The sequence below is a fragment of the Mustela putorius genome, unplaced genomic scaffold, assembly GCF_011764305.1.
Source record: "Mustela putorius furo isolate JIRA1106 unplaced genomic scaffold, ASM1176430v1.1 tig00003909_pilon_pilon_pilon, whole genome shotgun sequence".
NCBI classification, from domain to species: Eukaryota; Metazoa; Chordata; class Mammalia; order Carnivora; family Mustelidae; genus Mustela; species Mustela putorius.
In genome coordinates, this window is record NW_025422057.1 from 35,325,549 (window position 1) to 35,350,895 (window position 25,347).

The following is a 25,347-nucleotide window of genomic DNA, read 5'->3' on the forward strand; positions in this document are numbered from 1 at the left end:
ACAAGAGAACAGAGGGAGAGGGAGAAGCAGACTCCCTGCTGAGCAGAGAGCCCAATTCAGGACTTAATCCCAGGACCCTGGGATTATGACCTGAGCCAAAGGCAGATGCTTAACTGACTGAGCCATCCAGGCACCCCAGCCATTTTTTTAAATCTTCTTTGGAGAAATGTCTGTTCTTTTTTTTTGCCCATTTAAAAAAATTAATTATCTTTTTGTTAATTGGTAAGAGTTCTTTATGTAATCTAAATACTAAAGGTTTACAGATGTGTGATTTGCAAATCTTTTCTCCCATTGTGTGTATTGTCTTTTCACTTTCTTGGTAGTATTCTTTGATGTATAAAAAAGTTTTTAATTTTAATTTTTTTAAAAGATTTTATTTATTTATTTGACAGAAATCACAAATAGAGAGGCAGGCAAAGAGAGGAAGGGAAGCAGGCTCCCCGCTGAGCAGAGAGCCCAATGCGGGGTTCGATCCTAGGACCCTGGGATCATGACCTGAGCCGAAGGCAGAGGCTTTAACCCACTGAGCCACCCAGGCACCCCTTTAATTTCAATTTTGATAAAATCTAACTTATATTTTTTTGATGCCTGCGTTGATGGTATCATTTTTAAGAATCTACTTCTAAATCTGAGGTCTTGAAATTTTATCCCTATGCTTCTTATAAGAATATTAGAGTTTTAGTTGTTACATTTAGCTATGAGTCCATTTTAATAATAATTAATGAGTTAATTTTCATATGTAGCATGAACTAGGGATCCAACTTCATTTCTTGCATGTGGATATTCAGTTGTTTCAGCAACATCTATTGAAAAGATCATTTTCCCCCCTGAATTATCATGGCTACCATGCCAAAAAGAAATTCCTTATCAATATATGGGTTTATTTCTGATCCTCAATTCTTTTCATTAATCTATAAGTCTACGCTTTTATCAGTATCATACTGTCTTGATTGCTGTAGCTTTGAAGCAAGTTTTGAAATGGGGACTTTGAGTCCTCCAACATTGTTGTTTTTTTTTTCAAGACTGTTTTGACTATTTCAGGTCCCTTAGATTTCTATGACTTTTAGGAGGAGCTTGTCAATTTCTGCAGGAGTAGCAATTGGAATTTTGGTTAAGGTGATCACTGAATCTGAAGAACAATTTGGGTAGGCCTGCCATCTTCACAATATTAAGTCTTCTAACCCACAAACATGGGATGTCTTTCCATTTACTTAGGCCCCTTTTTTTTTTTTTAAGATTTTATTTATTTATTTGGGGAGGGGCGGGAGTACAAGCAGAGGGGAAGGGCAGAGAGAGAACAAGCAGACTCCCCACTAAGCAGCGTGCCTGCGTAGTGGCAGGGGCTTGATCCCAGGATTCTGAGATCATGCCCTGAGCTGGAAGTCAGACATTTAATTAAGCCACCCAGGTGCCCACTACTCTTTAGGCCTTCTTAATTTCTTTTAATGTTTTGTAGTTTTCTTTTCTTTCTTTTTTATTTTTTTTAAGATTTTATTGATTTGACAGAGATCACAAGTAGGCAGAGAGGGGGAGAGAGAGAGAGAGAGAGAGAGAGAGGAGGAAAGCAGGCTCCCTGCTAAGCAGAGATGCGGGGTTTGATCCCAGGACCCTGGGATCATGACCTGAGCAGAAGGCAGAGGCTTTAACCCACTGAGCCACCAGGGCACTCCTGTAGTTTTCAATATACAAATCTTATACTTTCTTGGTATATTCCTAAGTATTTTACTCTTTTGTTTTAATGCAATTAGTGCACAGAGGTTCTAATGTCTCTACATCCTCACCAACATCTGCTGTTTTCTTTTTTTAAAAGATTTTTAAAATTTATTTATTTGACAGAGATCACAAGTAGACAGAGAGGCAGGCAGAGAGAGAGAGAGGAAGGGAAGCAGGTTCCCTGCTGAGCAGAGGGCCCAATGCGGAGCTTGATCCTAGGACTCTCAGACCATGACCTGAGCTGAAGGCAAAGGCTTAACCCACTGAGCTACCCAGGCGCCCCTGTTTTCTGTTTTTTGATAATAGCCATCCTAAGGAGTATGAGGTGATTATGTGATTGTGGTTTTGATTTGCATTTTTTTGATGATTAGTGATGTTGAGAGTCTTTCCATGTGTCTGTTGGCCATGTCTGTCTTCTTTGGAAAAATGTCTATTCGGATCCTCTATACATTTTTATTGGATAGTTTGATGTTAAATTGCTTATATATTTTGGATATTAACCCCTTATCAGACAGATCATTTGGAAATATCTTCTTATTCAGTAGGTTGCCTTTTTGTTTTGTTGGTAGTATCCTTTGCTGTGCCAAAGCTTTTTATTTTGGTGTAGTCCCAAATTTTGGTGTAGTTTATTTTTGGTTTTGTTTCCCTTGCTCAAGGAGACATAGCCATAAATATGTTGCAAGGGTGACTGATGTCCAAGAGATTACTGCCTATGTTTTCTTTTCAGGAGTTTCATGGTTTCATATCTTATATTTAAGTCTATAATCCATTTTGAGTTTATTTTTGTATATGATATAATGAAGTGGTCCAGTTTCATTCTTTTGCATGCAGCTGTACAGTTTTCTCAGGACTATTTATTGAAAAGACCATATTTTCCTGATTGTATTTTCTTGCCCCTTTTTTGTAGGTTAACCATATAATTAAGGGTTTATTTCTGGATTTTCCATTCTATTCCACTAATGTATGTATCTGTTTTTTGCCAATATCTCACTGTTTTGATTACTATAGCTTTGCAGTATATCCCAAATCTGGGACTGTGGTGATATTCACAATTCTTAAGATTGAGATTGCTTTGGATATTCAAAATTTGTGGTTTCATACAAATTTTAGGATTATTTGTTTCAGTTCTCTGAAAAATGTTATTTGTATTTTGAAGGGAATTTCATTTAATCTGTAGACTGTTCTGAGTAGTATGAACATTTTAGCAACATTCTCCCAATTCATGAACATATCTTTCCATTTGTGTTATCTTCAATTTCGTCTATAATTTCTTCTAGTTTTCAGAGCATGTACCCTTCCCTCTTTAAATTTCCTAGATAATTTATTATTTTTGGTGCCATTGTAAACGAGATTGTTTTCCTAATTTCTCATTCTGCTACTTTGTTATTGATATGTAGAATGTAACAGATTTCTTTATATTAATTTTATATCCTGCAACTTCCCTGACTTCATGTATCAGTTCTAAAATTTTTGGTTGTCTTTAGGGTATTTTATATATAGAATCATATCATCTGCAAATAATGAGATTATCTCCTTCCTTACCCATTTGGATGACTTTTTCTTGTCTGAGAATTTATTTTTTCTTGTCTCCTCAGCTAGGACTTTCAGTACTATGTTGAATAAAAGTGGCAAGAATGGACAGTATTGTCTTGTTCTTGATCTCAGAGGAAAAGCTGTTTTTCACCACTGAGTATGATGTTAGCTGTGGGTCTTTCATCTATGGCCTTTTTAAAAAAGATTTTGAAGTATGTTCTTTCTAAATCTACTTTGTTGAGAGTTTTCATCATAAACAGATGCTGTATTTTGTCAAAATCATATGGTTTTTATCATACCTGTTGTTAATATGATATAACACACTGATTTGCCAATACTGATCCACCTTATCCCTGAAATAAATACCACTTGATCGTAGTAAATGATTCTTTAATGTATCTTTGAATTCAACTTGCTAATATTTTATTGAGGAATTCTGCCTCTGTGTTCATCAGGGATATTTGCTTGTAGTTTTCTTTTTTGTCATGTCTTTTTTCTGGCTTGGTATCAGGGTAATGCTGGCCTTGTAGAATGAATTTCCTTCCACTTCTATTTTTTGTAATAGTTTGAGAAGAATAGGTATTAACTTCTTTAAATACTGGTAGAAATCACCTCTGAAGCCATGTGACCCTAGACTTTTACTTGTTGGGAATTTTTGATTACTGAATCAATTTTGTCACTAGTAACCAGTCTATTCCAATTTTCTATTTTTTCCTGATTCAGTTTTGGAAGAGTATATGTTTCTAGAAATTTATCCATTTCTTCCAGGTTGTCCCAATTTGTTTGTATAGGATTTTTCATACTATTCTCTTATAATTCTTTGTATGTCTTTGGTGTAATTGTTATTTCTCTTCTTTCATTTCTGATATTATTTGAGGCTTCTCTTTTTTTTCTTGATGAGTCAAGCTAAAGGTTTATCAATTTTCCTTGTCTTTTCAAAGAACCAGCTCTTGGTTTCTTCTTTTTCTTAAGATTTTATTTATTTGAAAGACAGCATGTGTGTGAGTGGGGAGAAGGACTAAGGGGGAACGGCAGAAGGAGAGGGAGAGAGAATCTGAAGCAAACTCTGTACTAAGTGCAGAGCTCCAATGTAGGGTTCAGTCTCAATCCTGAGGTCATGACTTGAGCTGAAAACAAGGGTTGGTTCCTTAAACAAATGTGCCACCGAGGTGCCCCTCAGCTGTTGGTTTCACTGATGTTTTCTATTTATTTTTTTAGTCTCTATTTCTTTTATTTCCCTCTAATCTTTATTACTTCCTTCCTTTTGCTAACTTCAGGCTTTGTTCTCTTTCTAGTTCCTTTAAGTATAAGGTTTGATTGTTTGAGATTTTTGTTTCTTGAGGTAGTCCTGTATTGCTCTAAACTTCCCTCTTATTTATTTTTTAATTTTGAGAGACTGTGTGCAAGTGGGAGGATGGGAAGGAGGAGAAAGAAAGAATCTCAAGCAGGTTCTCCAGAAGGAGAAAGAAAGAATCTCAAGCAGGTTCCATGCCTAGTGCTGAGACAGACACAGAGCTCAGTCTCACAACCCTGAGATCATAACCTGAGCTGAAATCAAGAGTTAGAATCTTAACCAAGTTTAAGTGCCTGTAAACTTCCCTCTTAGAACAGCTTTTTCTGCATCCCCAAAATTTTGGATGGCTGTGTTTCCATTTTCATTTGTCTTCATGTACTTTTAAATTTCCTCTTTGATTCCTTCATTGACCCATTTGTTGTTTAGTAGCAAGTTGTTTAGCCTCCAGGTGTTTGTGTGTGTGTTTTTTCCCCCCAGTATTTTTCTTGTAACTTATTTCTGGTTTCATACCATTATGATTGGGAAAGATGCCTGATAGGATTTCAGTCTTTTTGAATTTACTGAGACTTGTTTTGTGACCTAGTATGTGGTCTATCCTAAAGAATGTTCCATGTGCACTTGAACAGAATGTGTATTCTGTTTGGGGATGGAATATTCTGTACGTATTTGTTAAGTCCAGACTTAAATCTATTAAGTTCTGTATATATCTGGTCTACTGTGTTGTTCAAAGCCACAGTTTCCTTGCTGATTTCCTGTCTGGATGATCTGTCAATGTTAAAGTGTGGTGTTAAAGTGGCCAACTATTACTGTAAATTTCTCTCTTTATGTCTGTTAAAAATTGCTTTATGTATTTAGGTTCTTCTATGTTGGGTGCATAGATATTTACAATTGTTAAATACTTTTGTTGGCTAGATCCCTTTATTATTTTGTAGGGCCCTTCTTTGTCTCTTGTTACAGTCTTTGTTTTACAAAGTCTGTTTTGTCTGATATAAGTAATACTACCTGCCCTTTTCTTTTCCTTGCTTCCATCTGCATGGAAAATTTCTTTCTACCCCTTCACTTTCAGTCTGTATGTGTCTTTAGGTCTGAAGTGAGTCTCTCAGAGGTATCATGTACATGAGTCTTTTTTTTTTTAAATCCATCAGTTACCCTAAGTCTTTTGATTGAAGCATTTAACCCATCTACATGTAAAGCAATCTTTGATAGGTATGTACTTATTGCCATTTTGTTAATTGTTTTCTGGTTGTTTTGTATTTCTTCTCTGTTCCTTTCTTCTTCTGCTCTTCCCTTGTGGTTTGATGGCTTTCTTTAGTGCTATGCTTGGATTCTTTTCTCTTTATTTTTGGTATATCTTTTGTAGGTTTTCAATTTGTGGTAACCATTGGGTTCATATATAACATGCTACGTCTACAGCAGCAGTCTGCATTAACTTGATCTCTTAAATTTAAACACATTCTAAAAGCATTAAATTTTTACTCCCTCCACATTTGATGTATTTTATATCTTTCTGTGTATATCCCCCTAACTTTTGTAGATATAACTGATTTTACTAATTTGTGTTTTAACCTCCATACTGGCTTTATAAGTGATCTATCTTTACTGTGTTTACTTTTACCTGTGAAATTTTTTTCTTTTCATAATTTTCTTATTACTAATTACGGTCTTTTCTTTCTACTTAAAGAGTTTCCATTCATATTTCTTATAAGGCCAGTTTAGCGGTGATGAACTCTTAACTTCTTTGGGAATCTCTTATCTCTCACTCATTTCTGAACGATAGCTTGACTTATTCTTGGTTATAGATTTTGCGTGTTTTCCTTTCAGCACTTCTGGCCTGCAAAATTTCTGCTGAGAAATCAGCTGATATTCTTAAGGGTTTCCCCTATATGTAAATAAGTTTTTTCACTGCTTTTAAGATTCTTTGTCATCACTTTTTGCCATTTTAATTATTGTGTCTTGGTATGGACTTCCTTGGGTTCACCTTATGAAGGGCTCTCTGTGATTCCTGGACCTGGATGTCTATTTTTCCAGATTAGAAGAGTTTCCAGCTGTTAGGTCTTCAAATAAGTTTTCTGCCTCCTCCTCTCTCCTGATTCTGGAATCTCTATATGAGGATGTTTTTAGGCTTGTGATTTTTTAAAATTCTCTTAAGCTTTATTTTCATTTTTATTATTTTTTCTTTTTGTGATTCAGCTTCATTGCTTTCCATTACCCTGCCTTCCAGACTGTTAATCCATTCTTCTTCATCCCCTAATCTCTTGTTGATTCCCTCTAGTGTATTCTTCATTTCAGTTTTTGTACACTTCAGTTCTGACTAGTTCTTTTTTTATCTCTTTGTTGAAAAGTTCTCAGTGAGTTCATCCACTCTTTTCTCAAGTCTGATGAGAAACTTTTTTTCTTTTTTTAAGATTTTTATTTATCTGAGAGCATGCCTGCATGCACAATCAGGGAGAGGGGCAGAGGGAGACTCCCCACCTAGTGGGGAGCCCAACGTAGGGCTTGATCCTAGGAAATGTTTAACGGACTGAGCTATCCAGGCACCCTAAGTCTGGTAAGTATCTTTATGACCATTTCATTTACCTCTTCTGTAATTTTATATTTTGTTCTTTCATTTGGGACATCTTCGTTTGTCTGCTCATTTTGTCTCTGTTTCTATGTCATAGGAAAGTCAGCTACATCTCCTGGCTTTGAAATAAGTAGCCTTGTGTAGAAGAGGTCCCTGTAGCACAATACATTTTGGTCACCAGAACAAGGTACTCCAGGTGTGCTCCCCATGTGGGCTGCATACACCTTCCTGGTGTGGCTGAACTGTGATTGCTGTGGACATGCTGGTGAGTGAAGCTGGTTTTTAGCCCAGGTGGCCGCAATGACCTGCTGTATCTGCTGTGAGCAGACTGGGCAGGATTTGTTCCCCATACTGTTAAGAGGTCTGGCTGAAGCTTCCATGGCTTGCTTGTGGGTGGTGGCCAGCACACAGCTCACCTGTCTTCCCTTAGCTGCTGGGAAAGGTGTGGGTGCGGTGATGGGTAGGGCTTGCTTCCTGTATGGCCAACTGAGAGGCTTGGCTGCAGCTGCCATGGGCTCACTGGTGATTGGGGCTGGTACTCAGCTTAGCTGTCTGCAGTTAGCCTCTGCAAGAGCTGCAGGCACACTGAAGGGCAGGGCTCCCTCCCCATGTAGCCAGCTAAAAGGCCTGGCTACAGGAACTAAGGGTGTGTGGGGCTAAATGTTCTCCTCTCCAGGGCATGAGTCACTTTGGAGTGGTGCCAGTCCTGGCTGGGACTGCCTATTGGGCAAGGCAGGGCAGGAGCCACTTTGGAGGAATGTCTGCAGAACTGAATGTGTTCAGTGGGACAAATCTGCAGGGGAACCCTGGGGTCGGGTATGTGGTGCTAGCAAGGTAGATGGAGAGTGTCAGAACTGGCTTCTGTAAGCATCCAGCCATCTAGCCTGGGGAGGGCAAGAAAAATGGCACCTGCAAACAGTTTTGTTCCTGGAGAAATCTGCAGATCCCTGCCCCACTGGTATACGTCCTAAGATTAGTTGATAAATACCCTTCATGTATATCGCAAATTCTTTTCAATCTGTGGCTGCTATGCTATCACCCACTAGCTCTCCTGGGGTTAAGCCCCACTGGTTTTCAAAGCCAGACTTTATAGGGACGCATGTTCCCAGAGTGGGTCCCCAGGGCTGAGCCTGACAGGGGTGGGGTCTGATCTCCTTTCTCCTCTGTGCTTGTGATGTCCCTCCTGTTTGTGGTTAGTATGGTTCCCAATCATATCTTCACTCCTTTTGTCCTTTTGATGTAGCTGCCTTTCGAGGATTAGCTGTGGAAGATCTGTTCTGCCAGTCTTGAGGTCATTTTTAAAATTAGTTGCAATAGATGCAGCTGCTGCTTTGGTGTGTCTGTGGGACATGGTGAGCTCAGGAACCTATCTGGCCCTCAGTTCTGCTCTGTTCTTACACTTTCATTTAAATGTTGACATATGATTTCTTTTAGTTCTCCTCACACGTTTAAAATGGATGACTTAAAATCTGTACCTCATAAGTCCAATGTCTGGACTTCTTCAGGGGAAGTTTTAATTGACTACTTTTTTCCTGTATGTGAGCTACACCTTAATCTATTTGTGTAGTATTTTTTTTTTGTTGTTTAAAACTTAACGTTTAAAATAATAGAATGTGGCAACAGTGGAAATCGGTCCCACCTGCTTCAGAGGCTTTGTTATTGTGGCTAGGTCTTGCTGTTTCTCTTTGTTTAGTGACTTTCCTAAACTAATTCTGTGAAGCTTGTATTCTTTATAATATGTGGCCACTGAAGTTTCCACCTACCTGTTGGCTAGTGACTGAACAGAGAATTCCTTATACGCTTGGAACTAATAAATCTCCCAGTCTTTGCTAGGACACCATGTGTTTTGGGGCACACCTCCAATAGTCAACCAGGTTGTTGACAACTCTGCCTTAATCCTCACATCCTGCTTGTGCAGAGCCTCAAGGTCAGCCAGAGGTGAGAGTTTAAGACTACTTAGATCTTTCCCGAGCATGTATATAGTCCTAAGTATATGCTTGGACTTGGAGATTCCCAGGAGTATGTTAGAGTTTTTCAAAGCTCCTACAGGCCCAAAGCCTGTATCTATAGGCATCTTATTCACCAGGTTTTCCTTTTAAGATTTTTGGTTGTCTGTTGTTTTCTCCAAATGTCATCTATACCTAAGAGAGCCATGAAGTTCAAATATTTGTCTGTAATTGGTTCTGAAAAATGTTCCACCCTTCCCAGCTCACAGATGTTTTTTTCTACTGGACAAGCTCCATGTCAGGCCTAATACAGAAAGGCCTATAAGTGGGGTGTTCCAGGAACCACTGGACAGGTCAAATAATGACAATTATTTGGCAATTAGGCTTTGAAAGAGTTCCACCTCTTCTGCCCTTTGGTGCCTGAAATGTTACAGTGGGAGAGTCAGTGGGCTATTACTCTACTCCAGAGCTGGAGAGTTGGGGGACTGAACTAAGGCAAATTAAAATGCCACAAACCTCAATGATCACACTATTTTCTTGACCAAACGCTCTAGGAGTTTCTGCAAGCCTTTTTTTTTTTTTCTTTTTTTTAAAGATTTTATCTATTTGATAGCACAAGCAGGGGGAGTGGGTGAGGGAGAGGCAGGCTCCCTACTGAGCAGGGAGCCCAATGTGGTGCTCCATCCCAGGACCCTGGGATCAGGACCTGAGCCTAAGGCAGACACCTAATGACTGAGCCACCCAGGTTCTCCAAGCCTTTAATTAATTATCAAATTCCTAAGAAAGTTGATTCTGAGGGTTTTTTTTTTTTTTTTGTGTGTGTGTGTGTGTGGCAGTTTTTTCATTGCTGTTATGGAAGAATGACATTTTGAAGGTCCTTATGCTACTATTTTCACTGCCTTCCTGCTCCTGACTTTGACTTTTGGAATTACAAAAGTAGCAAGTATGCTGTATAAACTGTACGTGCAGCTACACCACGTTTGAGAATCACACCTTACTGCAGAGAAATGAGATACCTGAGAAGACTATAAAGAAACACAGACACAGTTTCTTTGCCTTGAACGGCTTTACAATCTAGTTTCAAGGATAAGACATATCCCCAAAAGACAGTAAAAGTAACCTGCCACCTTCAGGAACACAATGCATGCTGACTTAATAAATAATCGCCCAACTGAGTTATAAATGCAAATTCTACAGAATTTCAGAGAAGGGATTCGCTAGGGTTGAAAAAGCATCACAAAGACTAGAGGGCTCTGCTTGGGTCTCGACAGAAGCATAGTGAAGTGGTGAGAAAAGGCAAGAACCTGCCAAAAAAAGCATTACTGTTTTAGAGGTTCTAAATATTCTTAATATAATCCTTTGTCAGATATAAGGCAATAATCATTGGTCTTTATACTGATAACTATAAAGGAAGATAAACTTGTCAAGATAGGGGCTAGTGAAAGGCTATGAATGCTAACTTAAGGAGGTAAGACTTGACTCTGCAGGCCATAAAGTGGCAAAATATGGCCAGAGCCCTCAAGACAAAATTACCCTGTTTTGGTAAGTAAAGTTTTATGGGAACACAAGCCAGTTCATTCACTATCGTCTAAGGCCACTTTAGCACTATAATGAGTAAGCTGAGTAGTTGCTACAGAAAGCATATTTCATCTTTCCTTTTATACCTTTGTTGGGAGTTCCATAGGGCTCCAAATATTTACTATCTGCCCCTGATGTTGGCTATGACTCTGGCCCAATACCTTTAGGCTGTAGCCTCAACCCTGGATAATAAAAGAGAAATTAAGGGTATAGAAAACACTTAAGAGACTGCTTTAAAAAATCTATCCAAGGTGAGCAGCACTAGACTGAGGGAAAGTTTTCAGGACTTACGGCTGGTTGAAGGAAAACAGTGAAAGGTCAAAGATGACTCCAAAGTTCTGAACATGTATGATTAGTAGAAAGTTGCAGTGATAACCGAAATAGCAAGTTTGGAGTAAAGTTAGGTAAAAGCATAATGAATTTGTCTTTAAACGTGTTAAGTTTCAGATGTTAGTAAAACTTCCAACTGAAATATTTGAAAGTAGTTAGAGACTTCATTCTTCAACTTGGGAGAGGTGACAGGGTTGGAAATAGAGGTTTAAAAGTTCTTTGCAGAGTTGAAGTCACAGAAAGTAGAACTGACCTCCTGGATAAATCCAGAGAAAGAGTAATTGAGTGGAAGAAAAGGTATTAGGAGATACTCACATGTATCGAGTAGAAGCCAGGAAGAAGTAGAGACAGTGTAGGAATGGCCAGAAAGAAAAGGTGGGAATCAGGGTAGCAAAGCAGAAGTCACATAAGCTATGAAAGTTGTTATATGAATAGAAGGCACAAGGATAAAGAAGAGTCTACAAAAGAAAAGAGTGAATGAATTAAAAGGTCAAGTGGGATGGTGAAGTGTCAAAATGTCAAGAGAATATCAAGGCAAGGGGTAACTTTTCAGATGAATCTCTAAAATTCAATGCTTTATAAGTTTCATACTAGAAATCTTATAGGAAGTAGACCTCACATTTATTTATGAAAAGATATTCAGCTTTTCTACTGACATTTCAAGATACATGACACAATTTACAAGCTAGTAACTCATGTATCAGAGAGCTAAAGACGATCAAAATCTCCATTAAGAATTCTTTTTAAAGATTTTTAAAAGACTTTTTAAGATTTTAAAAGATTTTTAAGATTTTTTAAAAAATTTATTTGACAGACAGAGATCACAAGTAGGCAGAAAGAGAGGAAGGGAAGTATGCTCTCTGCCGAGCAGAGAGTCTGACGCGGGGCTCGATCCCAGGACCCTGGGACCATGACCTGAGCCAAAGGCAGAGGCTTTAACCCACTGAGCCACCCAGGCACCCCAAGAAGAATTTCTTAAAAAGAGAATTATAGAAATGATTGGCAATGAGATAAATGTAAGGTTTTTAAAAACCCTGAAAAAAGACTTACAAAAAGGAAAGGGTGCTGCACCACGGCATAAAATCCAAGAGAAGCCTGGAAGGATAAATAGGTCCCATGGCTACTTCTCTAAAGATTACTGCAGCTCATTCTTTTTCCCCTCTTAACTAAATCGATTATTTTATTATAACTGTTTGTTTGTATGTGAAAGTCCTAACTTCAGTTCCTTGAGTGAAGAATTTTTTTTATTACTCGTTCCTTCACTGAATCACTATGCTCCTATATCTTCTTTGTTGTAAGAAGCTAGGAAAACTTAATCTGAGTTGGAAATTATTTGCTTTTAATTTCCTAATAGGAAAATATCATTTAATGTATTAGTGAAAAACCCATTCACAGATTTATACAGAGGAAGAAAATAAGAGACACTGAATATAGGTATTTGCATAAAACATGGAGTATAAAGAGAAAAACAATACTCTCAATCATTGATAAAAAACTATTTAAGAGCTAAAGCAGTGAACATTTATAATTAAAAGGGAAGTTGCTTTCAATAAAAAAGCAGAAAACATTACTTAAATAACAGCATTTACAGACCAAAGAAAATAAAAGTAAATAGGGTGTGTTGCATCTCCAATTCCTCATATCAGGGAGAGCATATGATATGTGCTATGGTGAGTGCTGTGAAGTGTGTAAACCTGGCGATTCACAGACCTGTACCCCTGGGGATAAAAATACATTATATGTTTATAAAAAAAATTTTAAAATTAAAAAAAAATTAAAAAAATGAAGAATAAAATAAGTAGAAATAAAACAAAAAGTAAATAGGGTGTGTTAAACTCTCTCTCGTACATAGATCCTTCACAAAAAGGTCGAATTCGCAGGTAGATACAGGGGGAAACTGGATTAAAAATGGAGATCCCTACAGGGAATATCTGGGAACCTTTAAGAACTTTCAAAATTCACAGGCACTTTAGGACACCCAATTTTACTTCAAAACCAGTTATTTATAAAATGTATTAGCCATGACATGGATGGCTTTTGAGTTGTAAATAAGAACATACAAATAAAAGAGCAAATGAGGAGAGGATGAATGAAAGAGTTGGAGACCCTGCCCATCATGCGATGGAATGATGTCAGTCTGAATTGCTTACCACACATAAAAAGGGAGAAACAATGTATATGAACTCCCAACAAAGGTATAAAAGGAGGTGACAGAGAACTGGAGGTGTGATTCTTGGACTTAGCCACTAGGTGGTGGCATTGGCCCAGGACTGTTCAGTTGTGGTGGCTGGAAAGCGGGTGCTGGGAATAGTAAGCACTTGTTTGGTCATTTGTAGCTATGGGGCTGTCAGGGAATGGCAATGTATTTTATTGATAAAAATTTAGAAAGCAAACACTAGTCAAATTCTTCAACAAATTATCAAAGATTTACTATAAAATGATTATAAAAATATAACTGTGCTTGTCCACTCACCTTTACTACATTGTCCCCTGACTGTCCATTATTTCGTAAACAATCTAGACATATAGCAATTTGTGGGTCACTTCTGTGATAGTCTTTATCATCTTGATTTTCATCACCTTCTTCATCTACTTTAGGTTTGTCAACTTTTGAAGTATCATCTGCATATTTTAAACAAATCTAAGTTAGATATAACTCAAAGTTGATTTTAAAGTTAAACAGTATGTTAAGACAAAAAAATCATCAAAGCAAAAAAGTTTTAAAAAACTAAGAAATGCTTTTTAGACATTTTGTTTTGATGAAGAATACTTGAAAATTTTAATATCTCTAAAATGTTCCGACCGATTCAACAATGGAAACATTTTTAAAAATCCATCACTGACTTATTAACATAACCTCAGGTTTTTAGGCTCACTGGGAAATCCAAATGAAAGATTCAGAGCTAGCTATATCTGGCCACAAAAATTATTGCAGTTAATTATTAGACCACTTAGAAAGTAGACAGGATATAAAAATACTCCAAATTTTATACATATATATCCAAATTTGAAACCAAGTATTCTTTTCAACGTATAAAGTTCTGAGTTCTCAAAATTTCAAATTATTAGAGACTCAAAAAACCAGCTAGTGAGATATTAGAATGAATTAGCTTTTTAAAACATGTATGTAGCTATGTAACATTAAAAAAATCCATGAAAGAAATCTGAATCACATACTCTGTTATATACAAATGTATTGAACCTATGAAATACCTGCAGCCTACATATAATACAACTCATGTGCCAATTCATTTATTAAGAGAGTCCCTTTCATTCTGTATTTGAGATGCATTGTGCTAGGCTTGGGGTACTACTGAAATTAGAGTATTCTCATCCTTACCATCATAGTGGTCGGGGTAGAAGCAAGTAAAGAAAACAGACAGATGGAGAAGTATGATAAGGACTCTGATGGAAGAGGTAAAAATAGACTATGTGGGCACCTACAAGAGAGGTATCCAAACTTGGGGTGAAGCAGAAATTCAGGGAAGATTTCCAGATAAAATATATCCAAGCTGAAACTTAAAAGAACTAGCCAAGCATTATGGTACAGAAAATCCCGGGGGGGAGGGGTTAGCTCCTCTTCAACGCCTAATAAAAGCATTTACAATTGTATCCTAAATGGCAAATGGGTTCTCTTCTGCATTCATTCTTCTATATAGTTATGTTGAACCCACAAAGACAGGAGCTAACCTTTTATGAACCAAACTCCCAGCACCAAGAAAAGATTGACATTCTCTACCCAAACTCAAGACAAAACATTAGAAAATATTTTAAAAAGGGAGAAATGTGGGTAAAGGGAGATACACACAAAGTAGGCTGTAGTCCTTCATGAGTCTATCCATACGATATGCTGAGTGGACTAAACCTGCTAATATACCTTATGACAATCCCTTGGTTTCCTGTTCTCTTGAAAAGACAGTCAAAAATTGGAACATTTAGTCAACTTTATATTATACTTTCATTATAGCACTACTATCTAAACTGCAATTTACACTTGGGTAAAACAAGTCTTTAGTGAAGTCATGTTTTGTCATGGGCTTCTTTGCCCATTTTGTTGTTACAGATAAAAAATAATCCCTAACTACCTTATTCCAGTAATTGAAAACTATTCTCAAGTCCCCATCTCTCCCCTTACTGGAAGCCAGCCTTGTACAGTTAAGTTGAACTAATAAAACTATGAACCTCAGTTTACAGATAAAAAGAGAAAGACAGGATTTCCTCAACCTATCTTAATGATATATAACTGATAATCTTATGATCTTAAGGGAAAAAGAGAGGTGGAAGACTAAGCTCACAAGGAGCCTAAAAAAACACGAATACATCCTTAAAAGATTTCAATGGTATTTATACTATCCCGAAATAAATCTAGTATTAAATAACAGTGGGAAAGCATACTATTTCTTTTCATTTCAGGTATGTTATGCTTTTTTTCCCCCTTGTGTGAATTATACATACTAAAAGCCTTTTCTCTGCCCAGGAAGGTTTGCCACTTTGCCGAGATTATTATTAAAAACTACTGAAGGCAGAGTCTCCTGGGACCCAGAAGAGACACGTGGACACTCAGGGTAAGTAGTGGAGAGAATTCCCATAAGCACGGAGAAGTATTTTGCATATCTCAGGATATATAAATTTGTATCATCTGAGTTCCATCTACCAACACATAATTCTGGATTATCAGAGCATAGACAGACCTGATATGGCACTCAGCCACATCTTGGTTCTTTCTCCAAGAAAACAAACATACAGAATAAAATAAATAAAATAGAAAACTCCTCAGGGTTTAGTTGTAGACTATGGCTATTTCTTCAATTTCCTTTAGCTCCCCAGCAAATACTACTATAATCAGTAGGGAGTTTTTAGTTTTATCTTCCTTTTCTCTTCCCAAAGCCCAATTTTCTCTACTTCCAATTGCTTTCATTGGTGTGACTCCAGATTTACACGCATGTATATAGAATCTCATGGTTTTATACAAAAGGATCATAATGTAAATGAAGGGCTACATAAATTTTGTACAGGAGAAATGTGAGCTTGAAGAGATACTAGTTCACCAAAGCTACAAAAACCTAGCCACTTTGAGGGAGTGTATCAGATTCAGATAAAAGAAAAAGTCACCTTGTCCATTTTCTTGAGGCTTATTTTTCTTCCAGAATTCAGATTCACGCTCAAGTTCCTCTAATTTAAAAGAAAAAAGAAGTGTGAAAATAATGGAAACAATCATGAAATCTTTAATAGAAATGGTGACTTTACAGAACATAAAAATCTGCAAGAAGCCAAAAAGCAACTTACGTTCTCGTAGTCCAGGGACCAGCTTAAATATAATTTCCTCTAATGTATTATCCAACCTTCCAAAGGGGAAAAAAAGAGAATATACTAACAGTGAAGATATGGCAATCCACTATTTAAACAATTAGAGACTGTATCTTACAGGTATTACAAAATACAAGACATAGACAATTTTAGCCCATCCACTATCCCAAACTCTTCTGTACACAGAGCACACCCATTTCTAGCCTTTCCTGCAGGGGCTGGTCGATTACAAAAATGGTTCCAGTCTCCAGCTCTCTGTATGGCTCTACACTCTGAACAGGGCTTTGAAATTCCTCCCTTTATTAAAGGATGGCATCTACTTCCTCACCTTGAGGATATACATGGGCTAATTCTGAAATATGGTTACCGGTCAACAGAATGTGGCACAGGTGACACTGTGCTTACTCTGAGCCAAAGCTTTACAAGGCCTCCCATAATTCTGTGCACTCACACTCTAGGAATCCCGCCACTGCAAGAATGAGTCTGGAGGATGGGTACCATGCATGCACCAGGCTGCCCTGCTGAGGCCACCTTAGACTCATTCATTCACTGCGGTCTCCTGAGTGAGGCCAGCCAACACGAGAAGAATCACTTGCATCTGTGAACCACAGAGAACTGTGAGGAATAATAAATGCTTTTCCTACTGTCTTAAACATGAAATTTGGACTGGTCTGTTATGCAACAACAGCTGATACAGCTGGTACACCTGCTCTCAAACTCTCTCCCACCACTCTGGCTAGTTCCTGGAAAGGAAATAATGTCCATTCTTTCCTTTGAAGCAATCTAGACCTTTCTGTCATTCTATCTTCTAGATAAGGAATGGAGATATTTATCTTGGCCTTTTCCCCATTTCCTTTTCCTGCCATGGAGGAGTAAAATGCCTCCTTTCCATGGCTGGTCCTTCAGTCTCTTCCTCTCCCACAGCCCTCTTCTCTCCCCATCCCCAACATGGGGCTCAGCAGCATTACTCCTCTAGAATACAAACACAGACCACTTTCTCGTATCTTAAAAAAAAAAAAAAACACCCTAAAACTTTTGCTGAACTTATTGTCTTTTCAAGCTGTTAGCAGTTTCTCAATTTTTTCTTCCAACTAGAAGACTCTGAAAGCATGATCGACATTATTTCTGCCACACAACCTGGGCTTTGCTTCTTTTACCTACTGAAATCATAACTTACACACTGAATAGTTTTAAATCCTTGTTTTAGAATTACAGTTTAAAAATTGTAGATGATTTTTAAAAGTCATTTTTCTCTATAGCAGTTTGATAGTGTTACCTATCAAACTGAAAATTTGAAAATTCCCTTGAAAATTCCCCTTCCTGGTTCTTTTTTCTGTCTACTTTTCTTTGTCCCTAAGTATTTTTCTTCCTCCAACTACCTCAAAATTGCTGTGCACTCTGCATTCTTCGACCTCTTCTAGACTGCCTGCCTTGATGACTGCATCCAAATTCATGGCATGAAAACTAGCATACAGGCAGATTACATGCGTCCACTCACACATACACATTACATCTCTCTGCTGAGCTCAAGTTCTGTGTTTCTAACCAATGCTGAAGATCTCAAGCACCTCCTTTTGCTCATCACTGTTCAAGACAGTCTCATCTATCCTTCAACAAAATACTGAATACCTGTGTCTTACTTTTTAAAAATTAAATTTAGAAATGATAACATATCTCCCCCAAATAGACTCAAAATGCAAGAATTATCTGAGCCTTCTCTCAACCCCCTCTCAGTTCTCACATTTTTTTATTAATTAAATTTATTTATTTTCAGCATAACAGTATTCATTATTTTTGCACCACACCCAGTGCTCCATGCAATCTGTGCCCTCTATAATACCCACCACCTGGTACCCCAACCTCCCACCCCCCCACCACTTCATTCCCCTCAGATTGTTTTTCAGAGTCCATAGTCTCTCATGGTTCACCTCTCCTTCCAATTTCCCCCAAATCCCTTCTCCTCTCCAACTCCCCATGTCCTCCATGATATTTGTTATGCTCCACAAGTAAGTGAAACCATATGATAATTGACTCTCTCTGCTTGACTTATTTCACTCAGCATAATCTCTTCCAGTCCCGTCCATGTTGCTACAAAAGTTGGATATTCATCCTTTCTGATGGAGGCATAATACTCCATAGTGTATATGGACCACATTTTCCTTATCCATTCGTCTGTTGAAGGGCAGAAAGATTCCCTTCTTTTTTTTTTTTTAATAAACATATATTTTTATCCCCAGGGGTACAGGTCTGTGAATCACCAGGTTTACACACTTCACAGCACTCACCAAAGCACACACCCTCCCCAATGTCCATAATCCCACCCCCTTTCTCCCAATCCCACTCCCCCCAGGAACTCTCAGTTTGTTTTGTGAGATTAAGAGTCACTTATGGTTTGTCTCCCTCCCATCCCATCTTGTTTCATTTATTCTTCTCCTACCCACTTAAGCCCCCATGTTGCATCACCACTTCCTCATATCAAGGAGATCATATGATAGTTGTCTTTCTCTGCTCGACTTATTTCGCTAAGCATGATACGCTCTAGTTCCATTCATGTTGTCGCAAATGGCAAGATATCATTTCTTTTGATGGCTGCATAGTATTCCATTGTGTATATATACCACATCTTCTGGATCCATTCATCTGTTGATGGACATCTAGGTTCTTTCCATAGTTTGGCTATTGTGGACATTGCTGCTATAAACATTCGGGTGCACATGCCCCTTTGGATCACTATGTTTGTATCTTTAGGGTAAATACCCAGTAGTGCAATTGCTGGGTCATAGGGCAGTTCTATTTTCAACATTTTGAGGAACCTCCATGCTGTTTTCCAGAGTGGTTGCACCAGCTTGCATTCCCACCAACAGTGGAGGAGGGTTCCCCTTTCTCCGCATCCTCGCCAGCATCTGTCATTTCCTGACTTGTTGATTTTAGCCATTCTGACTGGTGTGAGGTGATATCTCATTGTGGTTCTGATTTGTATTTCCCTGATGCCGAGTGATATGGAGCACTTTTTCATGTGTCTGTTGGCCATCTGGATGTCTTCTTTGCAGAAATGTCTGTTCATATCCTCTGCCCATTTCTTGATTGGATTATTTGTTCTTTGGGTGTTGAGTTTGCTAAGTTCTTTATAGATTCTGGACACTAGTCCTTTATCTGATATGTCATTTGCAACTATCTTCTCCCATTCTGTCAGTTGTCTTTTGATTTTGTTAACTGTTTCCTTTGCTGTGCAAAAGCTTTTGATCTTGATGAAATCCCAATAGTTCATTTTTGCCCTTGCTTCCCTTGCCTTTGGCGTTGTTCCTAGGAAGATGTTGCTGCGGCTGAGGTCGAAGAGGTTGCTGCCTGTGTTCTCCTCAAGGATTTTGATGGATTCCTTTTGCACATTGAGGTCCTTGATCCATTTTGAGTCTATTTTTGTGTGTGGTGTAAGGAAATGGTCCAATTTCATTTTTCTGCATGTGGCTGTCCAATTTTCCCAGCACCATTTATTGAAGAGGCTGTCTTTTTTCCATTGGACATTCTTTCCTGCTTTGTCGAAGATGAGTTGACCGTAGAGTTGAGGGTCTATTTCTGGGATCTCTATTCTGTTCCATTGATCTATGTGCCTGTTTTTGTGCCAGTACCATGCTGTCTTGATGATGACAGCTTTGTAATAGAGCTTGAAGTCCGGAATTGTGATGCCACCAACGTTGGCTTTCTTTTTCAATATCCCTTTGGCTATTCGAGGTCTTTTCTGGTTCCATATAAATTTTAGAATTATTTGTTCCATTTCTTTGAAAAAGATGGATGGTACTTTGATAGGAATTGCATTAAATGTGTAGATTGCTTTAGGTAGCATAGACATTTTCACAATATTTATTCTTCCAATCCAGGAGCATGGAACATTTTTCCATTTCTTTGTGTCTTCCTCAATTTCTATCATGAGTACTTTATAGTTTTCTGAGTATAGATTCTGTGCCTCTTTGGTTAGGTTTATTCCTAGGTATCTTATGGTTTTGGGTGCAATTGTAAATGGGATTGACTCCTTAATTTCTCTTTCTTCTGTCTTGCTGTTGGTGTAGAGAAATGCAACTGATTTCTGTGCATTGATTTTATATCCTGACACTTTACTGAATTCCTGTATAAGTTCTAGCAGTTTTGGAGTGGAGTATTTTGGGTTTTCCACATATAGTATCATATCATCTGCAAAGAGTGATAATTTGACTTCTTCTTTGCCGATTTGGATGCCTTTAATTTCCTTTTGTTGTCTGATTGCTGAGGCTAGGACCTCTAGTACTATGTTGAATAGCAGTGGTGATAATGGACATCCCTGCCGTGTTCCTGACCTTAGCGGAAAAGCTTTCAGTTTTTCTCCATTGAGAATGATATTTGCGGTGGGTTTTTCATAGATGGCTTTGATGATATTGAGGTATGTGCCCTCTATCCCTACACTTTGAAGAGTTTTGATCAGGAAGGGATGCTGTACTTTGTCAAATGCTTTTTCAGCATCTATTGAGAGTATCATATGGTTCTTGTTCTTTCTTTTATTGATGTGTTGTATCACATTGACTGATTTGCGGATATTGAACCAACCTTGTAGCCCTGGAATAAATCCCACTTGGTCGTGGTGAATAATCCTTTTAATGTACTGTTGAATCCTATTGGCTAGTATTTTGTTGAGTATTTTCGCATCTGTGTTCATCAAGGATATTGGTCTATAGCTCTCTTTTTTGATGGGATCCTTGTCTGGTTTTGGGATCAAGGTGATGCTGGCCTCATAAAATGAGTTTGGAAGTTTTCCTTCCATTGCTATTTTTTGGAACAGTTTCAGGAGAATAGGAATTAGTTCTTCTTTAAATGTTTGGTAGAATTCCCCCAGGAAGCCGTCTGGCCCTGGGCTTTTGTTTGTTTGGAGATTTTTAATGACTGTTTCAATCTCCTTACTGGTTATGGGTCTGTTCAGGCTTTCTATTTCTTCCTGGTTCAGTTGTGGTAGTTTATATGTTTCTAGGAAGGCATCCATTTCTTCCAGATTGTCAAGTTTATTGCCGTAGAGCTTCTCATAGTATGTTCTTATAATAGTTTGTATTTCTTTGGTGTTAGTTGTGATCTCTCCTCTTTCATTCATGATTTTATTTATTTGGGTCCTTTCTCTTTTCTTTTTGATAAGTCGGGCCAGGGGTTTATCAATTTTATTAATTATTTCAAAGAACCAGCTCCTAGTTTCGTTGATTTGTTCTATTGTTTTTTTGGTTTCTATTTCATTGATTTCTGCTCTGATCTTTATGATTTCTCTTCTCCTGCTGGGTTTGGGGTTTCTTTCTTGTTCTTTCTCCAGCTCCTTTAGGTGTAGGGTTAGGTTGTGTACCTGAGACCTTTCTTGTTTCTTGAGAAAGGCTTGTACCGCTATATATTTTCCTCTCAGGAGTGCCTTTGTTGTGTCCCACAGATTTTGAACCGTTGTATTTTCATTATCATTTGTTTCCATGATTTTTTTCAATTCTTCTTTAATTTCCCGGTTGACCCATTCATTCTTTAGAAGGATGCTGTTTAGTCTCCATGTATTTGGGTTCTTTCCAAACTTCCTTTTGTGGTTGAGTTCTAGCTTTAGAGCATTGTGGTCTGAAAATATGCAGGGAATGATTCCAATCTTTTGATACCGGTTGAGTCCTGATTTAGGACCGAGGATGTGATCTATTCTGGAGAATGTTCCATGTGCACTAGAGAAGAATGTGTATTCTGTTGCTTTGGGATGAAATGTTCTGAATATATCTGTGATGTCCATGTGGTCCAGTGTGTCGTTTAAGGCCTTTATTTCCTTGCTGATCTTTTGCTTGGATGATCTGTCCATTTCAGTGAGGGGAGTGTTAAAGTCCCCTACTATTATTGTATTATTATTCATGTGTTTCTTTGATTTTGTTATTAATTGGTTTATATAGTTGGCTGCTCCCACGTTGGGGGCATAGATATTTAAAATTGTTAGATCTTCTTGTTGGACAGACCCTTTGAGTATGATATAGTGTCCTTCCTCATCTCTTATTATAGTCTTTGGCTTAAAATCTAATTGATCTGATATAAGGATTGCCACTCCTGCTTTCTTCTGATGTCCATTAGCATGGTAAATTCTTTTCCACCCCCTCACTTTAAATCTGGAGGTGTCTTCGGACTTAAAATGAGTTTCTTGGAGGCAACATATAGATGGGTTTTGTTTTTTTATCCATTCTGATACCCTGTGTCTTTTGACAGGGGCATTTAGCCCATTAACATTCAGGGTAACTATTGAGAGATATGAATTTACTGTCATTGTATTGCCTGTAAGGTGACTGTTACTGTATATGGTCTCTGTTCCTTTCTGATCTACCACTTGTAGGCTCTCTCTTTGCTTAGAGGACCCCTTTCAATATTTCCTGTAGAGCTGGTTTGGTGTTTGCAAATTCTTTCAGTTGTTGTTTGTCCTGGAAGCTTTTAATCTCTCCTATTTTCAATGATAGCCTAGCTGGATATAGTATTCTTGGCTGCATGTTTTTCTCGTTTAGTGCTCTGAAAATATCATGCCAGCTCTTTCTGGCCTGCCAGGTCTCTGTGGATAAGTCAGCTGCCAATCTATATTTTTACCATTGTATGTTACAGACTTCTTTTCCCGGGCTGCTTTCAGGATTTTCTCTTTGTCACTGAGACTTGTAAATTTTACTATTAGGTGACGGGGTGTGGGCCTATTCTTATTGATTTTGAGGGGCGTTCTCTGAACCTCCTGAATTTTGATGCTCGTTCCCTTTGCCATATTGGGGAAATTCTCCCCAATAATTCTCTCCAGTATACCTTCTGCTCCCCTCTCTCTTTCTTCTTCTTCTGGAATCCCAATTATTCTAATGGTCTTATGGTGTCACTTATTTCTCGAATTCTCCCCTCGTGGTCCAGTAGCTGTTTGTCCCTCTTTTGCTCAGCTTCTTTATTCTCTGTCATTTGGTCTTCTATATCACTAATTCTTTCTTCTACCTCATTTATCCTAGCAGTGAGAGCCTCCATTTTTGATTGCACCTCATTAATAGCTTTTTTGATTTCAACTTGGTTAGATTTTAGTTCTTTTATTTCTCCAGAAAGGGCTTTTATATCTCTCGAGAGGGTTTCTCTCATATCTTCCATGCCTTTTTCGAGCCCGGCTAGAACCTTGAGAATTGTCATTCTGAACTCTAGATCTGACATATTACCAATGTCTGTATTGATTAGGTCCCTAGCCTTCGGTACTGCCTCTTGTTCTTTTTTTTGTGTTGAATTTTTCCATCTTGTCATTTTGTCCAGATAAGAGTATATGAAGGAGCAAGTAAAATACTAAAAGGGTGGCAACAACCCCAGGAAAATATGGTTTAACCAAATCAGAAGAGATCCCAAATCGTGAGGGGGGAGAAAGGGGATAAAAAGAGGTTCAAAAAGGAAGAAAGAAAAAAAAGAAAAAAGAAAAAAAAAGAAAAGAATTTAAAAAAAAGAAAAAATATGTATATTAGATAAACTAGTTAAAAAACGTTAAAAAAGAAAAAGGTAAAAGTTAAAAAAAAATTTTACTAGAAGGCGAGAAAAAAAAACAAAAAATGAAAAAGAAAAAAATTAAATTAACTGCAAGACTAAAAATAATCACAGGGAAAAAGCCATGAGTTCCGTGCTTTGCTTTCTCCTCCTCCGGAATTCTGCTGCTCACCTTGGTATTGAAACCACACTCCTTGGTAGGTGAACTTGGTCTCGGCTGGATTTCTTGTTGATCTTCTGGGGGAGGGGCCTGTTGTAGTGATTCTCAAGTGTCTTTGCCCCAGGCGGAATTACACCGCCCTTAGCAGAGGCTGGGGTGAGTAATCCACTCCGGTTTGCTTTCAGGAGCTTTTGTTCCCTGAACGCTTTCCGTAGAGTTCCGGAGGAGGACGCGAATACAAATGGTGGCCTCCTGGTCTCCGGCCCGGAGGAGCCGAGAGCCCAGGGCCCCACTCCTCAGTGCGCCCTCAGAGAACCGCGCCCAGCTACTCCCGTCTGCCCGACCTCTGGCCGCGCTCTGAGCTCACCGAGCCTGCGACCGGTTCAAGGTCACCCTGAGCTGCGAGCTTACTGTCAGCTCTGTTTCTGTAGCCGGCTTTCCCATTCCAATACCCGCAAGCTCTGCGACACTCAGACACCCCCGATCCTTCTGTGACCCTGCGGTACCTGAGGCCACGCCGACTCTGCGTGGGCTTCGCCCCGGGTAGCCTCTGGAGCGATGTCCCTCAGCGGAACAGACTTTTAAAAGTCCTGATTTTGTGCGCCGTTGCTCCGCCGCTTGCCGGGAGCCGGCCCCTCCCCACGGGGTCTATCTTCACTTCTCCGCCGGTCCTACCTTTCAGAAAGTGGTTGTTTTTCTGTTTCCAGAATTGCTGTTCTTCTTCTCTTCGATCTGCCGATGGATTTTCAGGTGTTTGCAATCTTTAGATAAGCTATCTAGCTGATCTCCGGCTAGCTGAAGTAGTCTCAGCCGGCTACTTCTCCGCCATCTTGACTCCTCCCCTCAGTTCTCACATTTACTCACCGAGCCCCAATGACCATGCTTTCTCCATGTTTTTCCCACCTTGTCTTCCCGTACCTTCCATGCTTCCACTCTGCCAACTGCTGCCATGTTAATAGGACAGCTCAGAGCTCCTTCCCTTTAAGTTGACATGCTCATAGTGACTCTTCTTTAAGCACTAATTTGATCATTATATGCCTGTTCAGGAACTAATTTCTTCCTACCACCTGGCTTTGAGTGTTTATAGAACTTGAGTCCAACCTAAAACTTAACTGGTACTATGGTTTCTCTTCTCTAGCCACCTGCCTTATTCAATTATCCTTAAGAATGCCTTGTCACTTCCAATCTGTTTTTCCCTCTCATGCTCTTCATTCTGGCTTCTCCACTCTTTTCTTGCTCTCCAATGCAACCAATGTTACCTTATTCTTCAAGACTCAATTCAAATACTAACTCATTCATAAAGTTTTCCCCCAGACTATTTAATAGTAGTAAACATAAGAGAAATATTTTTTTTATCAGAGTAATGCACACACACACAATTTACAGATCAAACTTCCCCACAAAACTTATATTAAAATAC

General features: G+C 38.6%; 1 protein-coding gene across 3 annotated transcripts in view; it reads right to left on the reverse strand.

The window, feature by feature from the left end:
• PCGF5 (polycomb group ring finger 5) overlaps positions 1–25,347 on the reverse strand; it is a 123,671-nt gene that overhangs the window by 24,980 nt on the left and 73,344 nt on the right. For all 3 annotated transcript variants that reach the window (XM_045068904.1, XM_045068905.1, XM_045068903.1), the window contains exons 4-6: positions 16,244–16,299; positions 16,070–16,129; positions 13,431–13,579 (exon numbers count right to left, since the gene is read on the reverse strand). In XM_045068904.1, the coding sequence (XP_044924839.1) occupies positions 13,431–13,579; positions 16,070–16,129; positions 16,244–16,299 (265 nt within the window). The remainder of the gene's footprint in view (positions 1–13,430; positions 13,580–16,069; positions 16,130–16,243; positions 16,300–25,347) is intronic.